Genomic DNA, 19,495 nt, shown 5'->3' on the forward strand with positions numbered 1-19,495 from the left:
TTTTATTATTTATAATACTATTTTCATATGGTTGCCCTTTATTTGTTTGGTATTTAACATTTCTCCCTTCATTTTCTGTGTTTTCTGTTTGTTGCTTAAGATGTTGTGACTCTTCTCAATTCTCGCCTGCCCAGTTAGGGTTGGACCGGATTGTTGGTTATTACTCGGTTTGACTCGACAATAAGGTATTTATATGAAAGACCGAGTTCGACTTGCTATGCTCAAACTCAAACCTAATATCTATTTTAAATTTATAAGTTTATATTGATATTATTGTAATAAATTATTTTATTATTTTAAAATATAATAAATGCTATTATGATCTTATTCACGGTGTTTTACAACTGATTTAATCTGATAAATTGACCTATGATTTTGATGAGTTAGAATTCCAAGTTAGGTCGGGTTTAAATAAAAATAGAAGGAAATTAATTTGGTGTAATCCGATCAGAAACTCGAGCTAACCCACAGCTGAATGACTTTTTTCTTTTTCTTTTTTATAAATAATATTATTTTTATTTTTTTATAAATAAAAATCAACCCAAATTAATTTAAATTGATTAACCTGATTCATATAACTCGGTGCTCGTTTTTTTATCGAATTTAAAAACTATGCATGTGCGTCTTCCTAAGTTCTTGAACATGTAGCCTTGTGGTAAAGATAAAGGGGGAAAAAACTTGTTTCTAGGTTAGTGCTTCTTAAATAACTTTGGGTCAGAAAAATATTGAATTTCTCGTGTATAAAGGAAGAAAAATATTTTGTTTCAACTAAATTATATCCATTTTAATAACAAGTAAACTGATATATTTTTTAATAACAAGAAAAATAATTTTTTAAAACATCAATATATTAAAATCATCAAAAAAATATTAAAATCTACTAGTAACACATTAAAGATCCATGAACCAATCATTTTATTTTCCAGTAATTTTTATTTTTTGAGACTTTTTCTATAACAATTGTGGGATTTTTATATTTATTTAAAATTATTTAAAAAATAATGCATTCAAGTTAAAATATATTAAGTACATGTACTTACTTTATTGTAAAATTTTATTTTTAAATCACTTCATGTTTGTGCTGCTTTTTGTTTGGAAGTGTGGTTGTGGTTGCTTTTCAAAGTGTTTTTTATCAAGAAAATATATTAAAATAATATATTTTTTATTTTTTAAAAATCATTTTTGATATCAACACATCAAAATAATCTAAAAAAATAAAAAAAAATTAATTTGAAATAAAAAATTTAATTTTTTCAAATATATTTTTAAAATATAAAAACAAACAGTATAGTTATACATTATGGTGATTTTATTACATGAAAAAAGTAATTAGAATTATGAGCTATTAAATATTTTTATTTGAAATTTTGTGGTAAAATCATAACAAAAATTATCTTCCTTATTAAGCATCGCAAAAATTGCTACGTCAAATCATCGAATTTTTTTCAAATCGAAACAATATTTTATTTTATTGCCACGTGTTGAATGTTGCTGTATTAACATGAAATTTGCATAAGAATCAACGCTCACGCGCCATCTGCAAGATCTCGGCCTCCATCACACGCCCCGCGGGCTCCACTATTTCATTTTTCTGGTCAATATTTATTTATTCTTAATTACGATGTTATGCTGGGTTTCCAGAATACAATTGGTTGCCGCCTTCAATGACCGTATCGTATACGATCATCTCTCCAAGCAGGACGGGATAACCTCAAATTTGTCCCCAGCTCATCCTCTAATTTTCAATCAAGTCCTAAAACTATGTTTTCATCAATTAAATCCAATATATTATAATTTTTCAATTAAATCTCCCTTCTATAAGAATTTATCATTTTTTTAAATAGAAATTACTTCCATTCAATCTCAGTGATAAGAGTGTCCTTATATATTCATAAGAAAATATTTTTTAAATTATACAACAAAAACTTAAACGCCTGGTATTTTAACTATAGAGTTGATATTGTTCACCCATCCACGAAACATTGTGGATGGTATTATGCATTTTTTATAATTCATTTTAGTCATTAAAGTATTTTTTGTGTGATTTGATACTAATTGAAGGTCAATTGCTTCTTATTTCTTAGTCAATTGTGAAATTGAAAGAAGAGGGACCGGAAAAAAAAGGCTCCAAACATGGATGACATGCCAAGAGTTTTGAGAAAAATACACTTTGGTTCTCGAACTTTAAAAATAACACAAATTATACAATTTCGGTAACTCAATATTCAATTTTGATATAAAAAATTTATTTTTGTTATTTTGCAGTTCCTAACTGAGAGAAAGGTTGCCAGATTCTAATGGCAGAGAGAAAAATATTGTTGACACCAACCCAGACCATCAAAATGATCGATATTTGTGTCAAATTGTTCTATTTGATCAGGGGACTTATATTATGTGTTTTTTTACATTTAAAGTTTGTAAAAAAACAGATACGAGGTTGGGTTGATTTTGATTTTCATGATGTTTTTTAGGCTATTGATAGGTTAATCACAGTTTTTAAGGTGTTTTTATAGGTTTTTTGGATAAAAAACTTTGAGCCTTGATTTTCCAATCACCATAATAGGTAGAACTTGAGCAAATTCAAATGACATGTTATCTTATTATTTTTTAAAAAAAAATTTAGGAACGACGATATGTCATCCGCCCCATATACAATAACAAAAAAAAAGGGTCCGGTTGCATCGGGCCATATCAAAATGGGTCGACGTGGGCTGGGCTGGCGCGTCAGGCTCAGCAGTGCCTGGCTTTTTTTTTCTATTTTTTTTCAATCAAAGCTTCTTTTTTATGTTTTTATTTTTCAAATCTCATTTATCTATATTTAGATCAATATCCATTCTCTATTTTATTTTATTCAAAGAGTCTATTTAAATGATATTATAATTTTGTTTTTATCTTTTGTATAAATGAATTTTGTTTTTTGAAACAAAAAAATCATTTTATGATAATATTTCTAATATGTGCAGCCTTACATGATATTTTTTTACTTTTATTTTACTCAATCAATTTAATGTGTGTCTATTTTTATTTGATTGAATAAAAAAATTATTTTAACAAATAAATTTAGCAAACATAACGGGGAAAATACCATGTCTTACAAAATTAAATATTTTGATCTACAACTATTTCTTGATTTTTTCAATTTTGATTTTAGTTATCGTTTATGATTTTTTTTATTTATTAACAGATGTATTTTTCAATTTATTTGATTACATCATGTATTCATAAATTTTTTTATTTTCATTTAAAATTTTTTTAACTACAAAAACATTTCAAAAAATTCTATATATAAATTTTTTTATTAAAAAAAAATCTAACCCCTAACAAAGTGAGGATAAAGTATATAGTTATAATTAGGGGTGGTCATTTTCGGTTCGGTTTTTATAAAAAAAAGTAACGAAACCGGTTTTTTTAAAAACCGAACCGAAACCGGTTCAAACCGATCGGTTCCGGTTTGGTTCGGATTTGCTTGGTTTTTCCGGTTTGACTCGATTTTTTCCAGTTTGGCTCCATTTTTTTCTGGTTTGGGTTCGGTTCAGTTTTCGGTTTCAGGTTTATAAAACCAAAACCAAACCGAACCGGTCGGTTTTTTAAAAATTATAATCAGTTATATCAGTTTTTTTTCATAATTTGGTTTTTCGGTTATTTTTTTTCTGATTTAATCGATTTTTCAGTTTTTTTCTCACCCCTGGATATAATAATAAACAATAATTTAAAAAATCAAAATTATACGTACCAACCAAACTGAGCCTCCTGTTATTGCATAAAATAAGCGCTTTTAACGGAAAACTTTAAGTACTTAATTGAAAACAAAAATAGTTTAAAAACTCAATTGGAAATGAATGGATAACTTGGGGACTCATGTGTGACTTCCTGAATAAAGCCAATATGCTTTATCTAGTTTTCTTCACTATTCCACGATTTTCTCCTCTCTCTCTCTCGCGTTCTTTTTCAAAGCTTCAGAATTTCCGTTCTGGTAAGCTCTTTCTCTCTCTACTTTCTATCTCTAAAAACTCGCGCATTGAAATATTAGGTGATTTAAGCGTTCTTGAAATGGAAAAAGCAGTTGTTAGTGCTTGTAGATCTCTTAATTCAGATCTTAACGGTTTCCGATCTGCTGATATTTTAGCGCATTTCTTTTTTAAAATTGCGATTTTGCATATATTTTATAATTATTTGAGTTATTTTTTGGCATTTGATCACCAGGTTATTGATTAAGGGCGCATGGAATCACCCGGTGAGCATACAGAGCCCTTGCATTAGCTTTATTATTATTATTATTATTATTATTATTATTATTATCATCATGTTTCAATGGGAGGGCTAGCTAGAACACCGGCGACGTTGTGTAGCTTTCTTGCTAATGCACGCGAGAGTTTTCTTTAGGTAGTTACGTGGCCTGGAGAATTAGATGATGAATGCGTCTTTTTTATGGGATCACTTGGATATGTACTGTTACGCTGAATTCGACTCGACTCTTTCATTTAGTTTTTGTTGATAAACAACTTGTCGGATGGATCATGGAGTGTATAGATCACGAAATCGATGATCATTTTTAGGGTTATCATATGTAGGGAATAATGCATTATCAGTAGTTTTGTCATTTTAGTGTCAATTCGAGAACTAGATTAATGCATTTTTAAGTGGCCACTGGGGTTTTTCTGGTTAATCTAGGTTTCGGTGATGAATGACTATAGAGAGGGTGTAAGGGACATATGGTATATGGATTGCAAGACCCACAATCGTAATTATACCATATCGATGGAAAAATGATTGATGATAGACATTTCTTGGAGCTCTTCAGTCATTTCTGATGTCAATTTGTTTCATATTTTTTTTTTCTCTGTTCTTATATGACCAACAAAATTCAGTTTGGCTGTCTGCTTAGAGGAAGATTAATTTTAATAGGGAATGCATCTGCTTTTACCTTAGTTTAGCCAATATTTACATGCATTTTTGCTCCTTGGTTTTTACTGCAGTTGGTGGTTCAAGACTCACATCTGTGGTTGTTGCAACCCTGGATAGTGGTGAAGTTTACATTATTGCCAGCTTGTCTTCTAGAACTGATACTCAAGTGATATATGTTGACCCAACAACAGGGTTGCTTCGATTCAGTGGGAAGTTAGGTTTTGATGTCTTTAAATCTGAAGATGAAGCTTTAAATTACATTACAAATGGATCACGATGGCTTTGTAGGAGTACTACAAATGCGAAGGCGATATTAGGATATGCTGCCTTAGGAAGCTTTGGGCTGCTTCTTGTAGCTACAAAGTTGACTGCCAGCATTCCAAATTTGCCTGGTGGAGGATCCGTGTATACAGTAACAGAGAGCCAATGGATCAAAATATCTCTTCAAAACCCTCAGCAGCAGGGTAAAGGGGAGGTGAAAAGTGTTCTAGAGTTAACTGAGCTTGACATTGATGGGAAGCACTACTTCTGCGAGACAAGAGATATCACTCGACCTTTTCCAAGTCGTATGCCCTTGGAAAATCCCGATGATGAATTTGTTTGGAATGGATGGTTTTCAATGCCTTTCAAAAACATCGGGCTTCCAGAGCACTGTGTCACACTCCTGCAGGTTTTGCTTTGTGCTCAGTGTCTTATTACTAACACGTATCTGATTGTCAAATATTTTAAAAGTTGTCATTCTTGATGTTTAGTCTGCACTTGCACACTTGTGATGTTAAGTGACAATAAATTATTGAATGAAAGAGAGTAAGGCTAAAAGCTTATGAGTGAGCTTGTTGGCTCCCAGGTAGAAACCTAAGCAATGGAGAATGAATTCTTTTCCTTGAGGTGTGACATCTCAGGTTCATCCATGAAGAATTGAGGACAGAATGTCTGGATTGGATTTTGGTATTGTTTTAACTACTGTTATGGTCTCCCTAACCACTGAATTTAGTCCAGCTATCCCCAATGCCATGCTTGTGGGCTATAATGCCTGTAATTGAGCATATCAGGTTATAATTTCTCCAGAGGAAACCAATTTAAATGACTTTCTGTTTTCAAGTTTTCAACCAAGAGTGATCCATTGACCATTGGAATCAAACTGATTCAAACAAGCTGAACAGTGTTTGGTTTTGTTGGCACTATTTTAACTCTTAAAATTCTTTAAACATTTTCTTGTCAACATCATGATTGGAAAAAAAAAATATTGTACAGTCCATTTAAACATCATTATTTTTTGAGTTGGTTCAGTTGTGTTAACCAGAGGAAATTCCACTGTCGTAACTATCCATGTGCTTCCAGTTTCTAGTCTTCCTCTGGTTACCACTCTCTATTCCTTGCTCGCAATGATTTACCTTGCACTGGATTCTTATTCTATCTTAAGAGGAGTAATATCATGGCTACAACATAAAATTTATATTTGATACTGTTTGGTTGATATTAATGTATAGGGCTTTGCAGAATGTCGAAGTTTTGGAAGCTCAGGGCAGTTAGAAGGGATCGTTGCTCTAACAGCTCGCCGTAGTAGACTGCATCCTGGTACTCGATACTTGGCGAGGGGGATAAATTCATGTTTTAGCACAGGTTAGATGACCAAAATATCTCTTGGAATCTGATGCCATTTTTCTTGTTGAAATTCCCTAGGTTATGCGTTTTGGTTGATTGATGGCATTGGTTTTGATTTGTTTGTGTTTCACATTTTCTGTCCTCTTATTTTTTTTTACTGTTCATAAATAACAACCATTTACTAAATTTTTTATATACACCTGTTTGGCGTATACTGGCTTCTCTGGGCCATGGTTCCTATTTTGTAGAAATAAAGTATCATCATAGAACAATGAGCAATAGAGAAATGAATTGGTTTAAGATGCATATATTTATCTGGTTATATCTGTTGAAGAAGTCATTATTACTCCAGACCCCTTCTCATGTATGAATAACAATGTTATTGCATATATTTATTTATGTTTCTATTTGATTTCTAAATCATTTACGTTGTTCATTTTATTACTTCTTTCTCTTATCTTAGTTGGGCATGATTTTGAAATGAGTTTTGCATAATTGATCAAATGAACAGGAAATGAAGTGGAATGTGAGCAACTTGTATGGGTGCCAAAGAGGACTGGTCAGAGTGTTCCTTTCAACACATACATTTGGAGACGAGGAACGATTCCAATTTGGTGGGGTGCAGAATTGAAGATGACTGCTGCAGAAGCAGAGATTTATGTTTCAGATCGGGAACCTTATAAAGGAAGCTCACAGTACTATCAGAGGTTGAGTAAACGATATGATGCTCGCAGTTCTGATATAGCTGTTGGGGAAGGTCAGAAGAAAAAACCTTCTGTTCTAATTGCATGCATCAACTTGCTTAGGAATGGAACAGGAAAGTCAGAAGCTCTTCTAGTTCATCATTTTGAGAAATCTTTAAGCTATATAAAATCAACTGGAAAACTTCCCTATACGCGAATACATCTTATAAATTATGATTGGCATGCCAGTGTAAAACTAAACGGTGAACAACAAACAATTGAAGGACTGTGGAAACTTCTCAAAGCACCCACTGTGGCTGTTGGCATTTCTGAAGGGGATTATTTACCTTCACGACAAAGACTTAATGATTGCAGGGGTGAAATCATCTATACTGATGATTTTGCAGGTGCCTTCTGCTTAAGATCACATCAAAATGGAGTCCTCCGTTTTAACTGTGCAGATTCCTTGGATAGAACCAATGCTGCTAGTTATTTTGGCGCTCTACAATGTTTTGTGGAGCAATGCAGGAGGTTGGCCATATCACTTGATAGTGATTTGACATATGGTTATCAGTCAGTCAATAACTATGGCGGATATACAGCTCCATTGCCACCAGGCTGGGAGAAACGATCTGATGCTGTCACAGGGAAAACATATTATATTGATCACAACACTAGAACTACAACATGGAAGCATCCATGTCCAGATAAACCTTGGAAGAGATTTGACATGTCATTTGAGGAGTTCAAGAGTTCAACAATTTTATCTCCTCTATCTCAGCTGGCTAATCTTTTCCTTCTTGCTGGTGATATCCATGCAACACTTTATACGGGTTCTAAAGCTATGCACAGTCAAATTCTTAGCATATTCAATGAAGAAGCAGGAAAATTTAAACAGTTTTCTGTAGCTCAAAATTTTCAAATCACTTTACAGAGAAGATATAAAAATGTACTTGTAGATAGCTCTCGTCAGAAGCAGTTGGAGATGTTTCTTGGATTGAGACTTTTCAAGCATCTTCCATCAGTTCCAGTTCAACCTCTAAATGTATGTTCTGTATTCTCTATATCAGCTACTTATTCTGGGATTCCTTATCACAAGCTGTGTTTCTTATATAAATATTTTGCTCTATCAATGCAGCAAGACCAATTTCATAGTACCATAAAGTCACTTGGTTGGTTAGCTCCATTTTGCATGCCATACTTTCCATTGACCCCAATTATTGAATCCATTTTCTTTAATTTTAATGCATTTCATATCTTTTTTTTTTTACTTGAGCTCACTAAGACAAATTGAGTGTAAAGTTCGGAAACCTTTCTAAACATAGTTGCATGGATTTTTGGTTACTATATTATTAGATATTTACCCTTTTGTTCTGATGTCTTAATGGGCTATCATGTATGACTAGTGAGATACGCATTTATTGCTTTGCCTTATCATTCTTTTTTACCTTAAGATTTGTGTTGAAAACGTTTCTGGAATTCAAATACCAGATTTATGTTTTGTTGCCAAGATTCCTGTCAATCAGCTCATCAATTACTCAATTTTGCTGTATTTCAAACTCAACATCCTGTTGTATCATATTACCTCTTGACTATTGTATTGACATGAAATAAGGTGATTGATATATGCGGACCTTTGGTCTAAGTAGATATTGAAGATAGCTGTTTACTTCGAGTATGTAATGCGCGAATCATTCCAGGTTCCTTCTCGACCTTCCGGTTTCTTTCTTAAGCCAGTCCCCAACATCACTCCAAGTTCCAATGGTGGGTCCAGTCTTCTGAGTTTCAAGAGAAAAGACTTGATATGGGTAATTGCCTTTTTTATTTTGCTTAGTCTTTGCATGGAATTAGTAAGCGAGTTTTGAAGTGGTTCAACTCACAAGTTGGAAACTTTTCTTCGACTTTTTTTTGTTCACATTCGTTATAAACCGTGTTTAACTTCATGCATCATTCATCTAACAGGTTTGCCCACAAGGTGCAGATGTGGCTGAACTTTTTATCTATCTTGGTGAGCCTTGCCACGTCTGTCAGCTTCTTCTAACACTATCTCATGGGGCAGATGATTCCACTTACCCATCAACTGTTGATGTGAGGACGGGACGCTACCTAGATGGGCTTAAACTAGTTGTGGAGGTCTGTAGTATATGCTTATACAGAGTGCTTCTTAACCGCTACATTGATAAATGCACCTTGTGAATAGTTTTTTTTTTCTATGTAAAAATATGGTCTTGATTAATGAATACAATATGTTGAAGGGCCATGGATAGATCATTGCTCTTCCTTTTTATGCTTTTTTCTTTTCCTGCATGTTGGTTTAAGGTTTTTACATCATGAAATAGATTATAGATGGAATAAGGGCTAGTTATTCGGTATTCTTGAGCTTGAAGTGGAAAACGTTTGGTGTGTGATCTGATGGAAGACATGTTGTCTGCTGTCTACTTGGGTACCAGTAACTCTGTATTTATCTCTAAACATTTGGAGGCTACTTTAGTTTATTACAAACATGCACTATATGCTACCCAGCCAAAGAAAGGAAAAGCTATATATATATATATATATATGCACACCTAGATGCAAAAGGAAAGCATGCATGTTCATATGGACATAACAGAATCTCCTATAGTTCCTAGTCTTACTTTGGACTTTCTTTACAGGGTGCTTCCATACCTCAGTGTGTAAAGGGGACAAACCTTTTGATACCCTTGCCAGGACCAATTAATGCTGAGGATATGGCTGTTACTGGAGCTGGTGCACGCCTTCACGCTCATAATACATCAACCTTGCCATTTTTGTATGAGTTTGAAGAACCAGAGGGAGAGCTGGACTTCCTAACTCGTATAGTGGCAATTACATTTTATCCAGCTGTTTCTGGAAGGAGTCCTCTGACGCTTGGCGAGGTGAAAACCATTTTTTCATGAATATTTCTCGATCTAATTCATGTTCATCCCGTTTCATGTTAATATTATTGCTTGGTCATGCTATTGTTTTTTAAGCTAGACATGGTGACATGCATTGCCTTGCTCTGAGACTTCATAGATGAAAACTTGATAGTAAACGGACTTGCCATTCTCTAGAATCTGCTTTTGAATTGTTTGTAGGACTTCTGTACTATGATATTCTCGGAGGATGACTTTCTTTGTTTCTCTACAGAAATAAATGCATCAGGACATGACTGGCTGGGGAGATTTTTTTATAGATAAGAGAAAATTGATTATTGAGAGAAATTATAGCTGGAGAGAGATGAAAGTTAAAATTTCGTGATGACAGTTTCAAAAATATCCCCATTGAGCTAGATGCATGTTTCACATGAATGCATACATTTGGAACATTCAAGTTGACTAAAAGAATTAAAGTTTCATGCTCTCAAGGAGCTATACTAGTTAGATGCCCTGGTGTGATGATCAAACTCGCTGATGCCCTTGGGCCTTTTACTGCTTCACCTGTACTACTTAGAATTAGCTTTTCTTAAGCAAGTTCTGGTAGTGTCATAGAGTTATTGGGTTGGTTAATGTGCTGGAGAAGCACTTTTGGCTTCCACAAAAGTAGAAAATTTTCATTTATTTTGCACATTTTTCTTTCCATTATTTGTCCATGCCATGGAGCTGTGGATAGTTGAAACATGTTTTCCTTCATTTATTTTGCACGTTCTTCTTTCCATTATTTGTCCATGCCATGGAGCTGTGGATAGTGGAGCCATGTTTTCCCAGGACATTCATTTGAAAGTGTCTTCCATCAAAGGATTTTTCTCCTTACTTTCCTTGCTTATTCTGTTAATTAACTTTCTCCAGTGTCCCGGGTTTGCTTTAATTGTTAATGGACAATGATGCTGTATTACATTTTCTCACAGGTAGAGATCCTTGGAGTTTCTCTTCCATGGAGAGGAGTATTCAGCAATGAAGGCCCTGGTGCAAGAATAACTGAACTTGCCAAAAAAACTCATGAGGAATCCAACCTATTCCTGTCCAGTACCGAAACCAATCCATTTTCCAGCGCTTCTCTATCCAATGATATAACCCCATCAATTCAAAAAAGTGATTCTACAAACTGGCTTGATCTTTTGACTGGAGATGACATGTTTTCTGATCCTCTTTCTCAACCAGTGATGCAGTACGATGTACATGAGGGGAGTGACAACATGTTTTCTCATCCTCTTTCGCAAACAGTAACCCAAAACAATCTACATGAGGAAAATGACTTGCTTGGTTTTTTGGACCAAGCTGTAACTGAACATCGCGGTACCGTAGCTGATGATAAGCTCTCTTCATCACAAGATAGCAGTGCCCAGAAGTACATCAACTGTCTAAAATTATTTGCAGGGCCACAAATGGTATGCTGCTGCTCGTGTTTTCTTTCATTTGCTATGTTCTTGCATCCTTCTTTCTTATTCAAAAATGTCCTTTTGTCTACTGATCATTTTTTTTTTGGGTTGATCAAATGCCTGGTGTGTTCATTCTATGTTGGTGTAGTTGTAGCCACTTTTAGTATTTCATCATATCCTGTGAAAAAATTTAGGAGAACCTAAAAACCACTGCAAAAGCTATTAGATGGGGAAAGACCCAATGGTGTTTGGAAACAAACTCCAAACTGGGTGGATGTGGGATTCTCTGAAAAGATCACTTACAAAAAAAATTGGTTATTCCTTGAGCTTTGATTTTAAGGGACTTCTTTTATTTCCAAGCAAAAAAAGCATACTTATCAATGTCAGATAGGTTGGAGAAATGTGCCTGCTTAACTTTTGTTGTAGAGTTTGGTAAAGAATTTTAAAGGATTCGTAGAAATCTGTATGTGAGAGGTAGTTGTGAGCTAATTAAAGGAACACAGTAAACAAAGAGCAGGATTGAGAACAGTATACAGAGCAGAAGAAATGACAGATCGAATTCCTCAAACGATGATGATCAAGAAGACGGCGAGCATTATTGATTGATTGGTGAGGTAAGGTGACAGCAATGTACCTGATTATGGAAACGGAATACGAAAAACCCTAGCTCATTCAGAGAGGAGAGAGTGGAGATAGTAAATAACAAAAAAGAGAAAAACAGGGAGATAATTAAGTAGAAAAAATGTCTCCTGTAGAAGAAGAAAAATCATAATAAGCTCATACCAAAACCCTTTGAGAATTTGAGGATATGATCTGATAAACTTAAAAATGTAAGACGTGAAATTTGAGACATGTTGATGCAAAAAATGGAACCCTAAATTGAAATTTTTGTATGATGCCTGATATTTGAGCTCAATCTCAGTGCAGGTCTTGTACTATACAATAGCTGTAATACTCAGATAAAACAGCATGCTTTGCTTCAAGGCCCTTTCTCTGGTCTCTCCATCTGACTACACAACCACACATGAAAAGCATACTGATGTTGAGAGGAATTTGTAGCTTTTAGCATTGGGTTGTGGGACGACTTATGTGAAATAGCAGAGTATTTGAAGAAGCAAAACCATTAGCGAAGCAGTTAGATATGAATTTAATGTGCATTTTTAGAGCTTTATCAGTTTCTTGTTTACAGGCCATTTTTTGTCTTAGGGTGATAATGTTTCTCCTTGGCATAGCGTCAAAAACTTTTCCTAATTGTAAACTCTACATGATCCCAAGTGTCAAACCCAGGCTATTACATGATCAACTGAATTGCAGTATTTCATTCAGATAAGAAACATTACTACAGGAGTGAAATTACCTCCATTTAACTTATTGTAATGGCTATGTCCTTAAATTGCATAAATTTTCTTCCTTTACATTTCCTCAAGATGGTCAGCTAATAAGTTTTGATTTATTGACTCAATAAAGTGACTGCTCCTAATTAATTCAAAACAAATTTGCAGGGAAAAAAATTGAACTTTGTGGAAGCTATGAGGCTTGAAATTGAAAGACTCCGGCTTAATCTTTCTGCTGCTGAAAGGGATAGAGCTTTGCTACCATTTGGAATTGATCCTGCTATGATAAATCCAAATGTTTTGATGGATGAATCATATGTGGATAGGTTGTGTAAAGTTTCAAATGCCCTTGCTTTGCTTGGACAAGCTTCTCTGGAAGACAAACTTAATGCTTCTATTGGTCTTGGGACTGTTGACAATAATGTGGTAGATTTCTGGAATGTTAATGGAATTGGGGACCACTGTTCTGGGGGCATGTGTGACGTGCGTGCTGAAACAACAGCACCTGCACTTGCACCCTCTGCAGTTTCTTCTGTGGGAGCGTCAAAATCTATCTTGCCGTGTTCTGAGTGCAAAAGAAATGTTTGTAAAGTTTGCTGTGCTGGGAGAGGAGCTCTTTTGCTCAATAACTCAGGGGAGGGTGACAGCTCCACTAATCGTTCTGTAACACTGGATAGTGTTGTTTGTAAACAATGTTGCAGTGATATAGTACTCCATGCTTTGATATTAGACTATATAAGGGTTCTGATTAGCTTGCGAAGAAGAGACCGTTCCAATAGGGCTGCGTGTAAGGCTTTGGACCAGGTTGTAGGGTCTTCCTTGAGGGACTTTGTTCCTGAAAAAAGTCAGTCTTCTAATAATCAGCAAACTGTTGGGATCCTACACCATTTGCTTTCTGGGCTGGAATCACTTGCTGAATTTCCATTCGCTAGTTTCTTACACTTGGTATGCACTTGACTTGTATCAAATTCATTTTTCAGTACATATCATATTATTTTCTTCTCATTTTGTTCTTTTCCTGTAGCATTTGAGTGGCCTGTCAAATTAGTCTGCTAAATATTTCCATGATACTTACTGTGTATCCTTATCTGTCTTTATGTTTGAATTTCACAAGAAATATACCTAATGGAGTTATTTCTACTCCTAACTAGATTCAATCTACTAACTTAGTTTCTTTTTATGTTCTGGATTCAATCTATCATCTGTATGTCTTCATTGCCTTTTCTATCTGACAGAATTTTTATGTCTTAGACCATGTCTCATAATCGGCCGTAGTAGTTTGCTAACTCTTTTGAGTGGGATACATTCTCCTTCTTCTGCCTCACTTTCCCTATCTTAGTTTTCCATGTGCCTGCCATGACATCCCTCTCCTCCCATCTCTCTAGACCTACAATCAAACAAAAAGAAGAAAAGAAATACATAAAATAATAGAGAGCCTGATGTGCATGACCAAGGATTTAAAGCCACACAAAAGTTATATCCATTTTTCACTCTTTGATGATGATTCTATTTATTTAAGTAGCTTTTTTCTTGACATGGTTTAAATTCTTTTCTCCAAATTTTTCTTGGTTTTTGACAATTGATTATGTTGTGTAGGTTGAAACAGCAAAAGATTCAGCACCATTTTTGTCATTACTTTCTCCATTGAGTTCTGGATCACGGCAGTCATACTGGAAAGCTCCTCCAACTGTCACCTCTGTTGATTTTGTTATTGTTCTTGGCACCCTCTCTGATGTCAGTGGAGTTATCTTGCTTGTTAGTCCCTGTGGCTATTCTGTAACTGATGCTCCCACAGTGAGTGCTCCTGTCCCTTCTCTGTTAGTTAGATTAGGGAGTAGATGAATGGTGTATATATGTTCTTCAGCGTGCGCGCGCGAGTTTCAAAACCCTATATCACTAAATGAGCATGTAATGCCAGTCAGATGTTACCATCTTCATTCGGTCAATTTTGAGCTTGAATGGAAAAAATCTTCTCAAAATCCTTATTTAGCATTAAAAGAGTATGCTTTCCTGCCATGTAAACAGTCCCTGATTGTCTCTTGGTATTCAGCTTGGAAAAAGTTTCCTTGACTTTAAATTCTTTAGTCACAGGTGATAGGCTTGCAAAATGCACTTGAAGTGCAGGACACTCTTTAAATCAATGAATTTCAATTCTCTCATGGTATTCAGCTTGGAAAAAGTTTCCTTGACTTTCAATTCTTTAGTCACAGGTGATAGGCTTGGAAAATGCACTTGAAGTGCAGGACACTCTTTAAATCAATGAATTTCAATGTGCTATCTTTTGCGCTTGAAGTTTGTAAAAGTACTGTTTTTTTTCCTCCACAAAAGCCCTGCATGTGATGATTTTTCATCTGTTTACATGGTTTCCGGTAAATAAAATTAGGGTCTGTTTTCGAAACAAAGTTTGTTTCAGTTAAAACACACCTGAGTTGAAGTCCTATAAGCACATTCAAGGGTCAGTTTTTTAACAGAAGTTTGTCGAAGCTTGATAACACGCCTGAGTTGAAGTGATTTAAGCACATGCTGCAGACACTGTATTTTGTACTCTTAACTTTGAAGATTTGTTAGAGGTACTTGCTATTATGATTGATGAGAGATAGATAGTCAGGTGGAACCAAGTGCTTGGCTTTGAAAATTGAAATTTAACTTTTCCCTCACATCATAAAGCTATGAAGGCTCTAACATTAATACTAAAATGCGTGTACCTGTGCGGGCTTGTGTTTGTTTTTGCTCTTAAGCAGCTTCATTGTTGTCCTTTGGCAAATAGTTTTACTGGAGACTGGGCAATGTTTTTCTTCAGAAGCTAGCATGTTAGCACCTGTTTGGTTTGATGTGCGTCCAAAGTCTTTAGAAATCGTCTCTTGTTGTGACTAGGTGTTTTTGGCATTAAATAAATACTGATATCTGTGCCTGTCTTGGGGTGATGGGTTCCTGTTATGACTATAGTTTGCTTGGGTTAACAGATTTGCTAGTTCTCTTTTATCTGGATCTTGAATACCTAATCATTTGCGCTAGTTTTTGGATTGCTATCATTAAATTGGAGATTGTTTCCCAGAGATAGATCGCAATAAGTTGCCATATTACCATATCTGTAACAAACAATATTGCGATGTAACTGGACCACTGCTCATGGCCTTGCTGTACCCATGTCCTTCTGTTGGTTGAGATGGGGGCGGATTTTGCTGTTTAGTTTTGCCTGCATCATACTGTGTCCTGATGGTCCTTTTTGCTTGGAATTGTTTTGATACAATTATAAAGTCAGTTGTACTCAACTTTTGTATTCTGTATGACATACTATTATAGTCCTCGCTTTCATTGTGTGTGCACATGCCATAGACAGCCTATCAAGGGATGCTACCTTTAGCCTCTAGTAACAAGCATCCATTTGTTTGCTTCCTTACCCATTATAAATTAAAAATAGAACAGGACTCTCAAATCAGGAATTGCAATATGGCTTTAGCTCATTAACTCTTAAATGCATGAAATTGAGGAGGCCTAGACTTGGAAAGACCTAACTCAGTCAACAACTAGCTTAGAGAAATTAGACAGCTTTTGACAAGTTCTCTTCTATTGTTACTACAGGTTCAAATCTGGGCCAGCAATAAAATACAGAAGGAAGAAAGGTCATGCATGGGAAAATGGGATGTCCAGTCCTTGGCCACATCTTCCTCAGAAATTTATGGACCAGAAAAGTCAGGTGCAGAGGATAAAGTACCTAGGCATGTGAAATTTACCTTTAAGAATCCTGTTAGATGTCGAATCATTTGGATAACACTGCGACTTCAGCGACATGGGTCAAGTTCTGTTAATTTTGAGAAAGACTTCAATCTTTTGTCCCTTGATGAAAACCCATTTGCACAAGCAAATCGACGTGCCTCTTTTGGTGGAGCAGTTGAAAATGATCCATGTCTTCATGCCCGAAGAATTCTAGTAGCGGGAACTCCAGTGAAAAACGAGACGGGGCTTACATCGCAAAGCCCTGATCAGATGAATTTCAATAGCTGGCTTGATAGGGCTCCACAACTGAGTAGATTCAAGGTGCAAAACTGTTTGCTTGGCCAATTTTTAACTCCAGATTAATCTTGAAACCTGTGCCAGGGATATTTGTCAATTAACCCTCACTTTGTCTTCCAGGTTCCAATTGAGGTCGAGAGACTCTTCGACAATGATCTTGTCTTGGAACAGTATTTGCCTCCTGCTTCTCCTTTGCTTGCTGGATTTCGCCTAGATGCTTTCAGTGCAATTAAGCCTCGAGTTAGCCATTCTCCATATTCAGATATTGATATATGGGATACATCAGTCACATTTTTAGAAGACAGGCACATCTCTCCTGCTGTGCTGTATTTACAAGTATCTGCACTCCAGGTATCATCTGTCATGCCAGCTTTATTTTAACTAGTATTATTGATTGATGTTTGAAATGCAAGTAGGCAGCAGCAACTAAAAACCCCACTAACCCTAACTCTATGGAGGAAATAGAGTGCCGCCATTTTTCAACAGATTCTGGGGTTTTTTTGCTTCCTTCACTATTCTTATTCTGACCAAGAAATAGCATTTATTTCCCTACCCTTTTCATTTTACATCTTTATCCGGTCCTTTCATCCTACCAGAAAGGGTTGGCTTCTGAATGGAGCAACTGTGATGTTGTCAAAAGACCTTGAAAGCCACACAAAAACATCATTAATAATTGAAAAAACAACTTTTATGTTTTATCTATCCCGTAAAATAAGAATTCTACCCTACAAACAATAAATCCTGGCCTAACATTATCTGATCCTAACTATATGCTAATAGAATGTACTCATTACAGAAACAACCTATCTTTAGCATTTTAAGATTTGGATTGTTCACTTACTTTATGCTTGCTAGGGTCATGTTGAGAGGAATAAGTGACTTATGTAGCCATTGACATTATAATATTCTGTACCAAAGCGCTCCTTGAAACTTTGGAGGGAGAGGGTGGAAATCAGAGCTTATGATCACTTATTTCAACCAAAACAATTTTTAAAATATGATTGCTTGAATAGTCTGAATATTAAGAACCGGGTAATAATTGAATACCCATGTGATGAAGTCAAGATGTTGGACAAACCATTGAACTGGAAATTAGATAAATTCAAAAGCCTGAGCTTATTGCATTTATTTATGATTGCTTTACTTTGCTCTTTCCTTTTATTGCACACTCATTCAGATATATAATTAAATTAATACAAGTCTGGTCTTGAAGTTACTAGAATCTTTGCTGAGCGATCAACTAAAACAATAATTATACAGGAACCAAACAACATGGTTATCATTGGTGAATACCGACTACCAGAAGCCAAGGCTGGAACTGCAATGTACTTTGATTTTCCCAGACAAATACAAACCCGAATGGTTTCGATCAAACTTTTAGGGGATGTTACAGCATTCACAGACGACCCAGCAGAGGTGGACGACTCCAGTACAAGAACTTCACTGGCAGCAGGGTTGTCTCTGGCAAACAGAATTAAGTTATATTACTTTGCTGATCCTTATGAACTTGGGAAATGGGCTAGCCTTTCTGCAATTTGAATAATCATTCATGCACGAGGAGAAGGTTTGAGAATTGATGGTGGTTGTTTTTTGGTTGCTATTTAATTTTTACCATTTTTGTTTGTTGTATATTAGGAAAATGTAATAGTGGTGATATATTCATTGATGCAATAATATAATTGGTTCTTGGGAATCATAATAGCCCTCGCCCCAGATAAATTTTGCAATAGTACAGCAATTCTTTGCTTTAAGATTTCGAATTTTCCCATTTGATTGGTATCTCCATCTCCATCTTCCTTAGATTTCAAGTTTTAGGCTTCATGTTTCTTTTCTGATTCTCTCTCACTATGCTTTTGGTTAAAAGTAAGATGCATTAAAAAACAAAACAATTTTCTTTAATACACTTGTTTTTGTTTCAAAACAAACTAGTATTATTTAAATATTGATTTCCTACAACTAAACTTTAGAAACACACATTAGTACGAAATTAAAAAATAAATAAGGCGTGTGGAGAAAACATTACTCCCCTCGTATATAACATTGTGGATTACAGAGTGGTTTTATTTATTGTATTGATGGGAATTTTAAATTAATAATTTATTTTAATTTATTTTTTATATAATTATTGTGGTCTTAAAATAATATTCCGGATTGGTGCTTGATTTCACCCAAAAAAAAATGATTTGATTGTTGCAAAAGATTGAAAATAAAAAGACCAAAATTGAAACAAAAAAAAATTGTGACTCTTTTATTTTTTAAAAAGTGTGGTGTCAACTCTTGCCCCCTTTCTTTTTGTCTGTATATTATTTCTTTTCAATTTTATTATTTAATATAATGTTTATTGAGATTTGGGGTTAAAAATTTATTTCGATCTAATTTATATGTGTTTGTCTCGATCTAAAACAAATATCTTTGGGTTGATGCTTAATTTCACAAAAATAAAATGATTTTATTATTTAAAAAGAATTGAAAAGAGAGGACAAAAATTAAAACAAATAAAATATAGAAGCTCCCTTTAAAAAAAAAAAAATTGTACTGGCGCCTTTTTGCTTACTTTTGCCTTAGGATATTTTTAAATTTTGCTTTTTAGTCCCTTTAATTTTGCAATTGAACGATATAGTACAAAACTTTATTTT

The 19,495-nt window shown here is 34.8% G+C and overlaps 1 protein-coding gene across 2 annotated transcripts; it reads left to right on the top strand.

Moving 5' to 3' along the window:
• The first annotated feature begins 3,847 nt into the window (after positions 1-3,847).
• LOC18104604 (probable phosphoinositide phosphatase SAC9) lies at positions 3,848-18,558 on the top strand. 2 transcript variants are annotated; one of them, XM_006376395.3, is made up of 14 exons: positions 3,848-3,973; positions 4,204-4,234; positions 4,977-5,575; positions 6,396-6,528; positions 7,022-8,238; positions 8,894-9,001; positions 9,156-9,326; positions 9,848-10,090; positions 11,041-11,520; positions 13,014-13,790; positions 14,442-14,639; positions 16,428-16,883; positions 16,980-17,210; positions 18,120-18,558. In XM_006376395.3, exons 2-14 carry the CDS (start codon positions 4,222-4,224, stop codon positions 18,396-18,398), a joined length of 4,905 nt encoding a protein of 1,634 aa, XP_006376457.3. In that variant the 5' UTR covers positions 3,848-3,973; positions 4,204-4,221; the 3' UTR covers positions 18,399-18,558. The 2 variants fall into 2 exon arrangements, with proteins under 2 accessions (XP_006376457.3, XP_024439047.2); XM_024583279.2 differs by lacking the exons at positions 3,848-3,973; positions 4,204-4,234 and having other exon boundaries at positions 5,370-5,575; positions 6,406-6,528.
• The last annotated feature ends 937 nt before the right edge of the window (positions 18,559-19,495 follow it).

This window comes from Populus trichocarpa, chromosome 13 (genome assembly GCF_000002775.5).
Source record: "Populus trichocarpa isolate Nisqually-1 chromosome 13, P.trichocarpa_v4.1, whole genome shotgun sequence".
NCBI lineage: Eukaryota > Viridiplantae > Streptophyta > Magnoliopsida > Malpighiales > Salicaceae > Populus > Populus trichocarpa.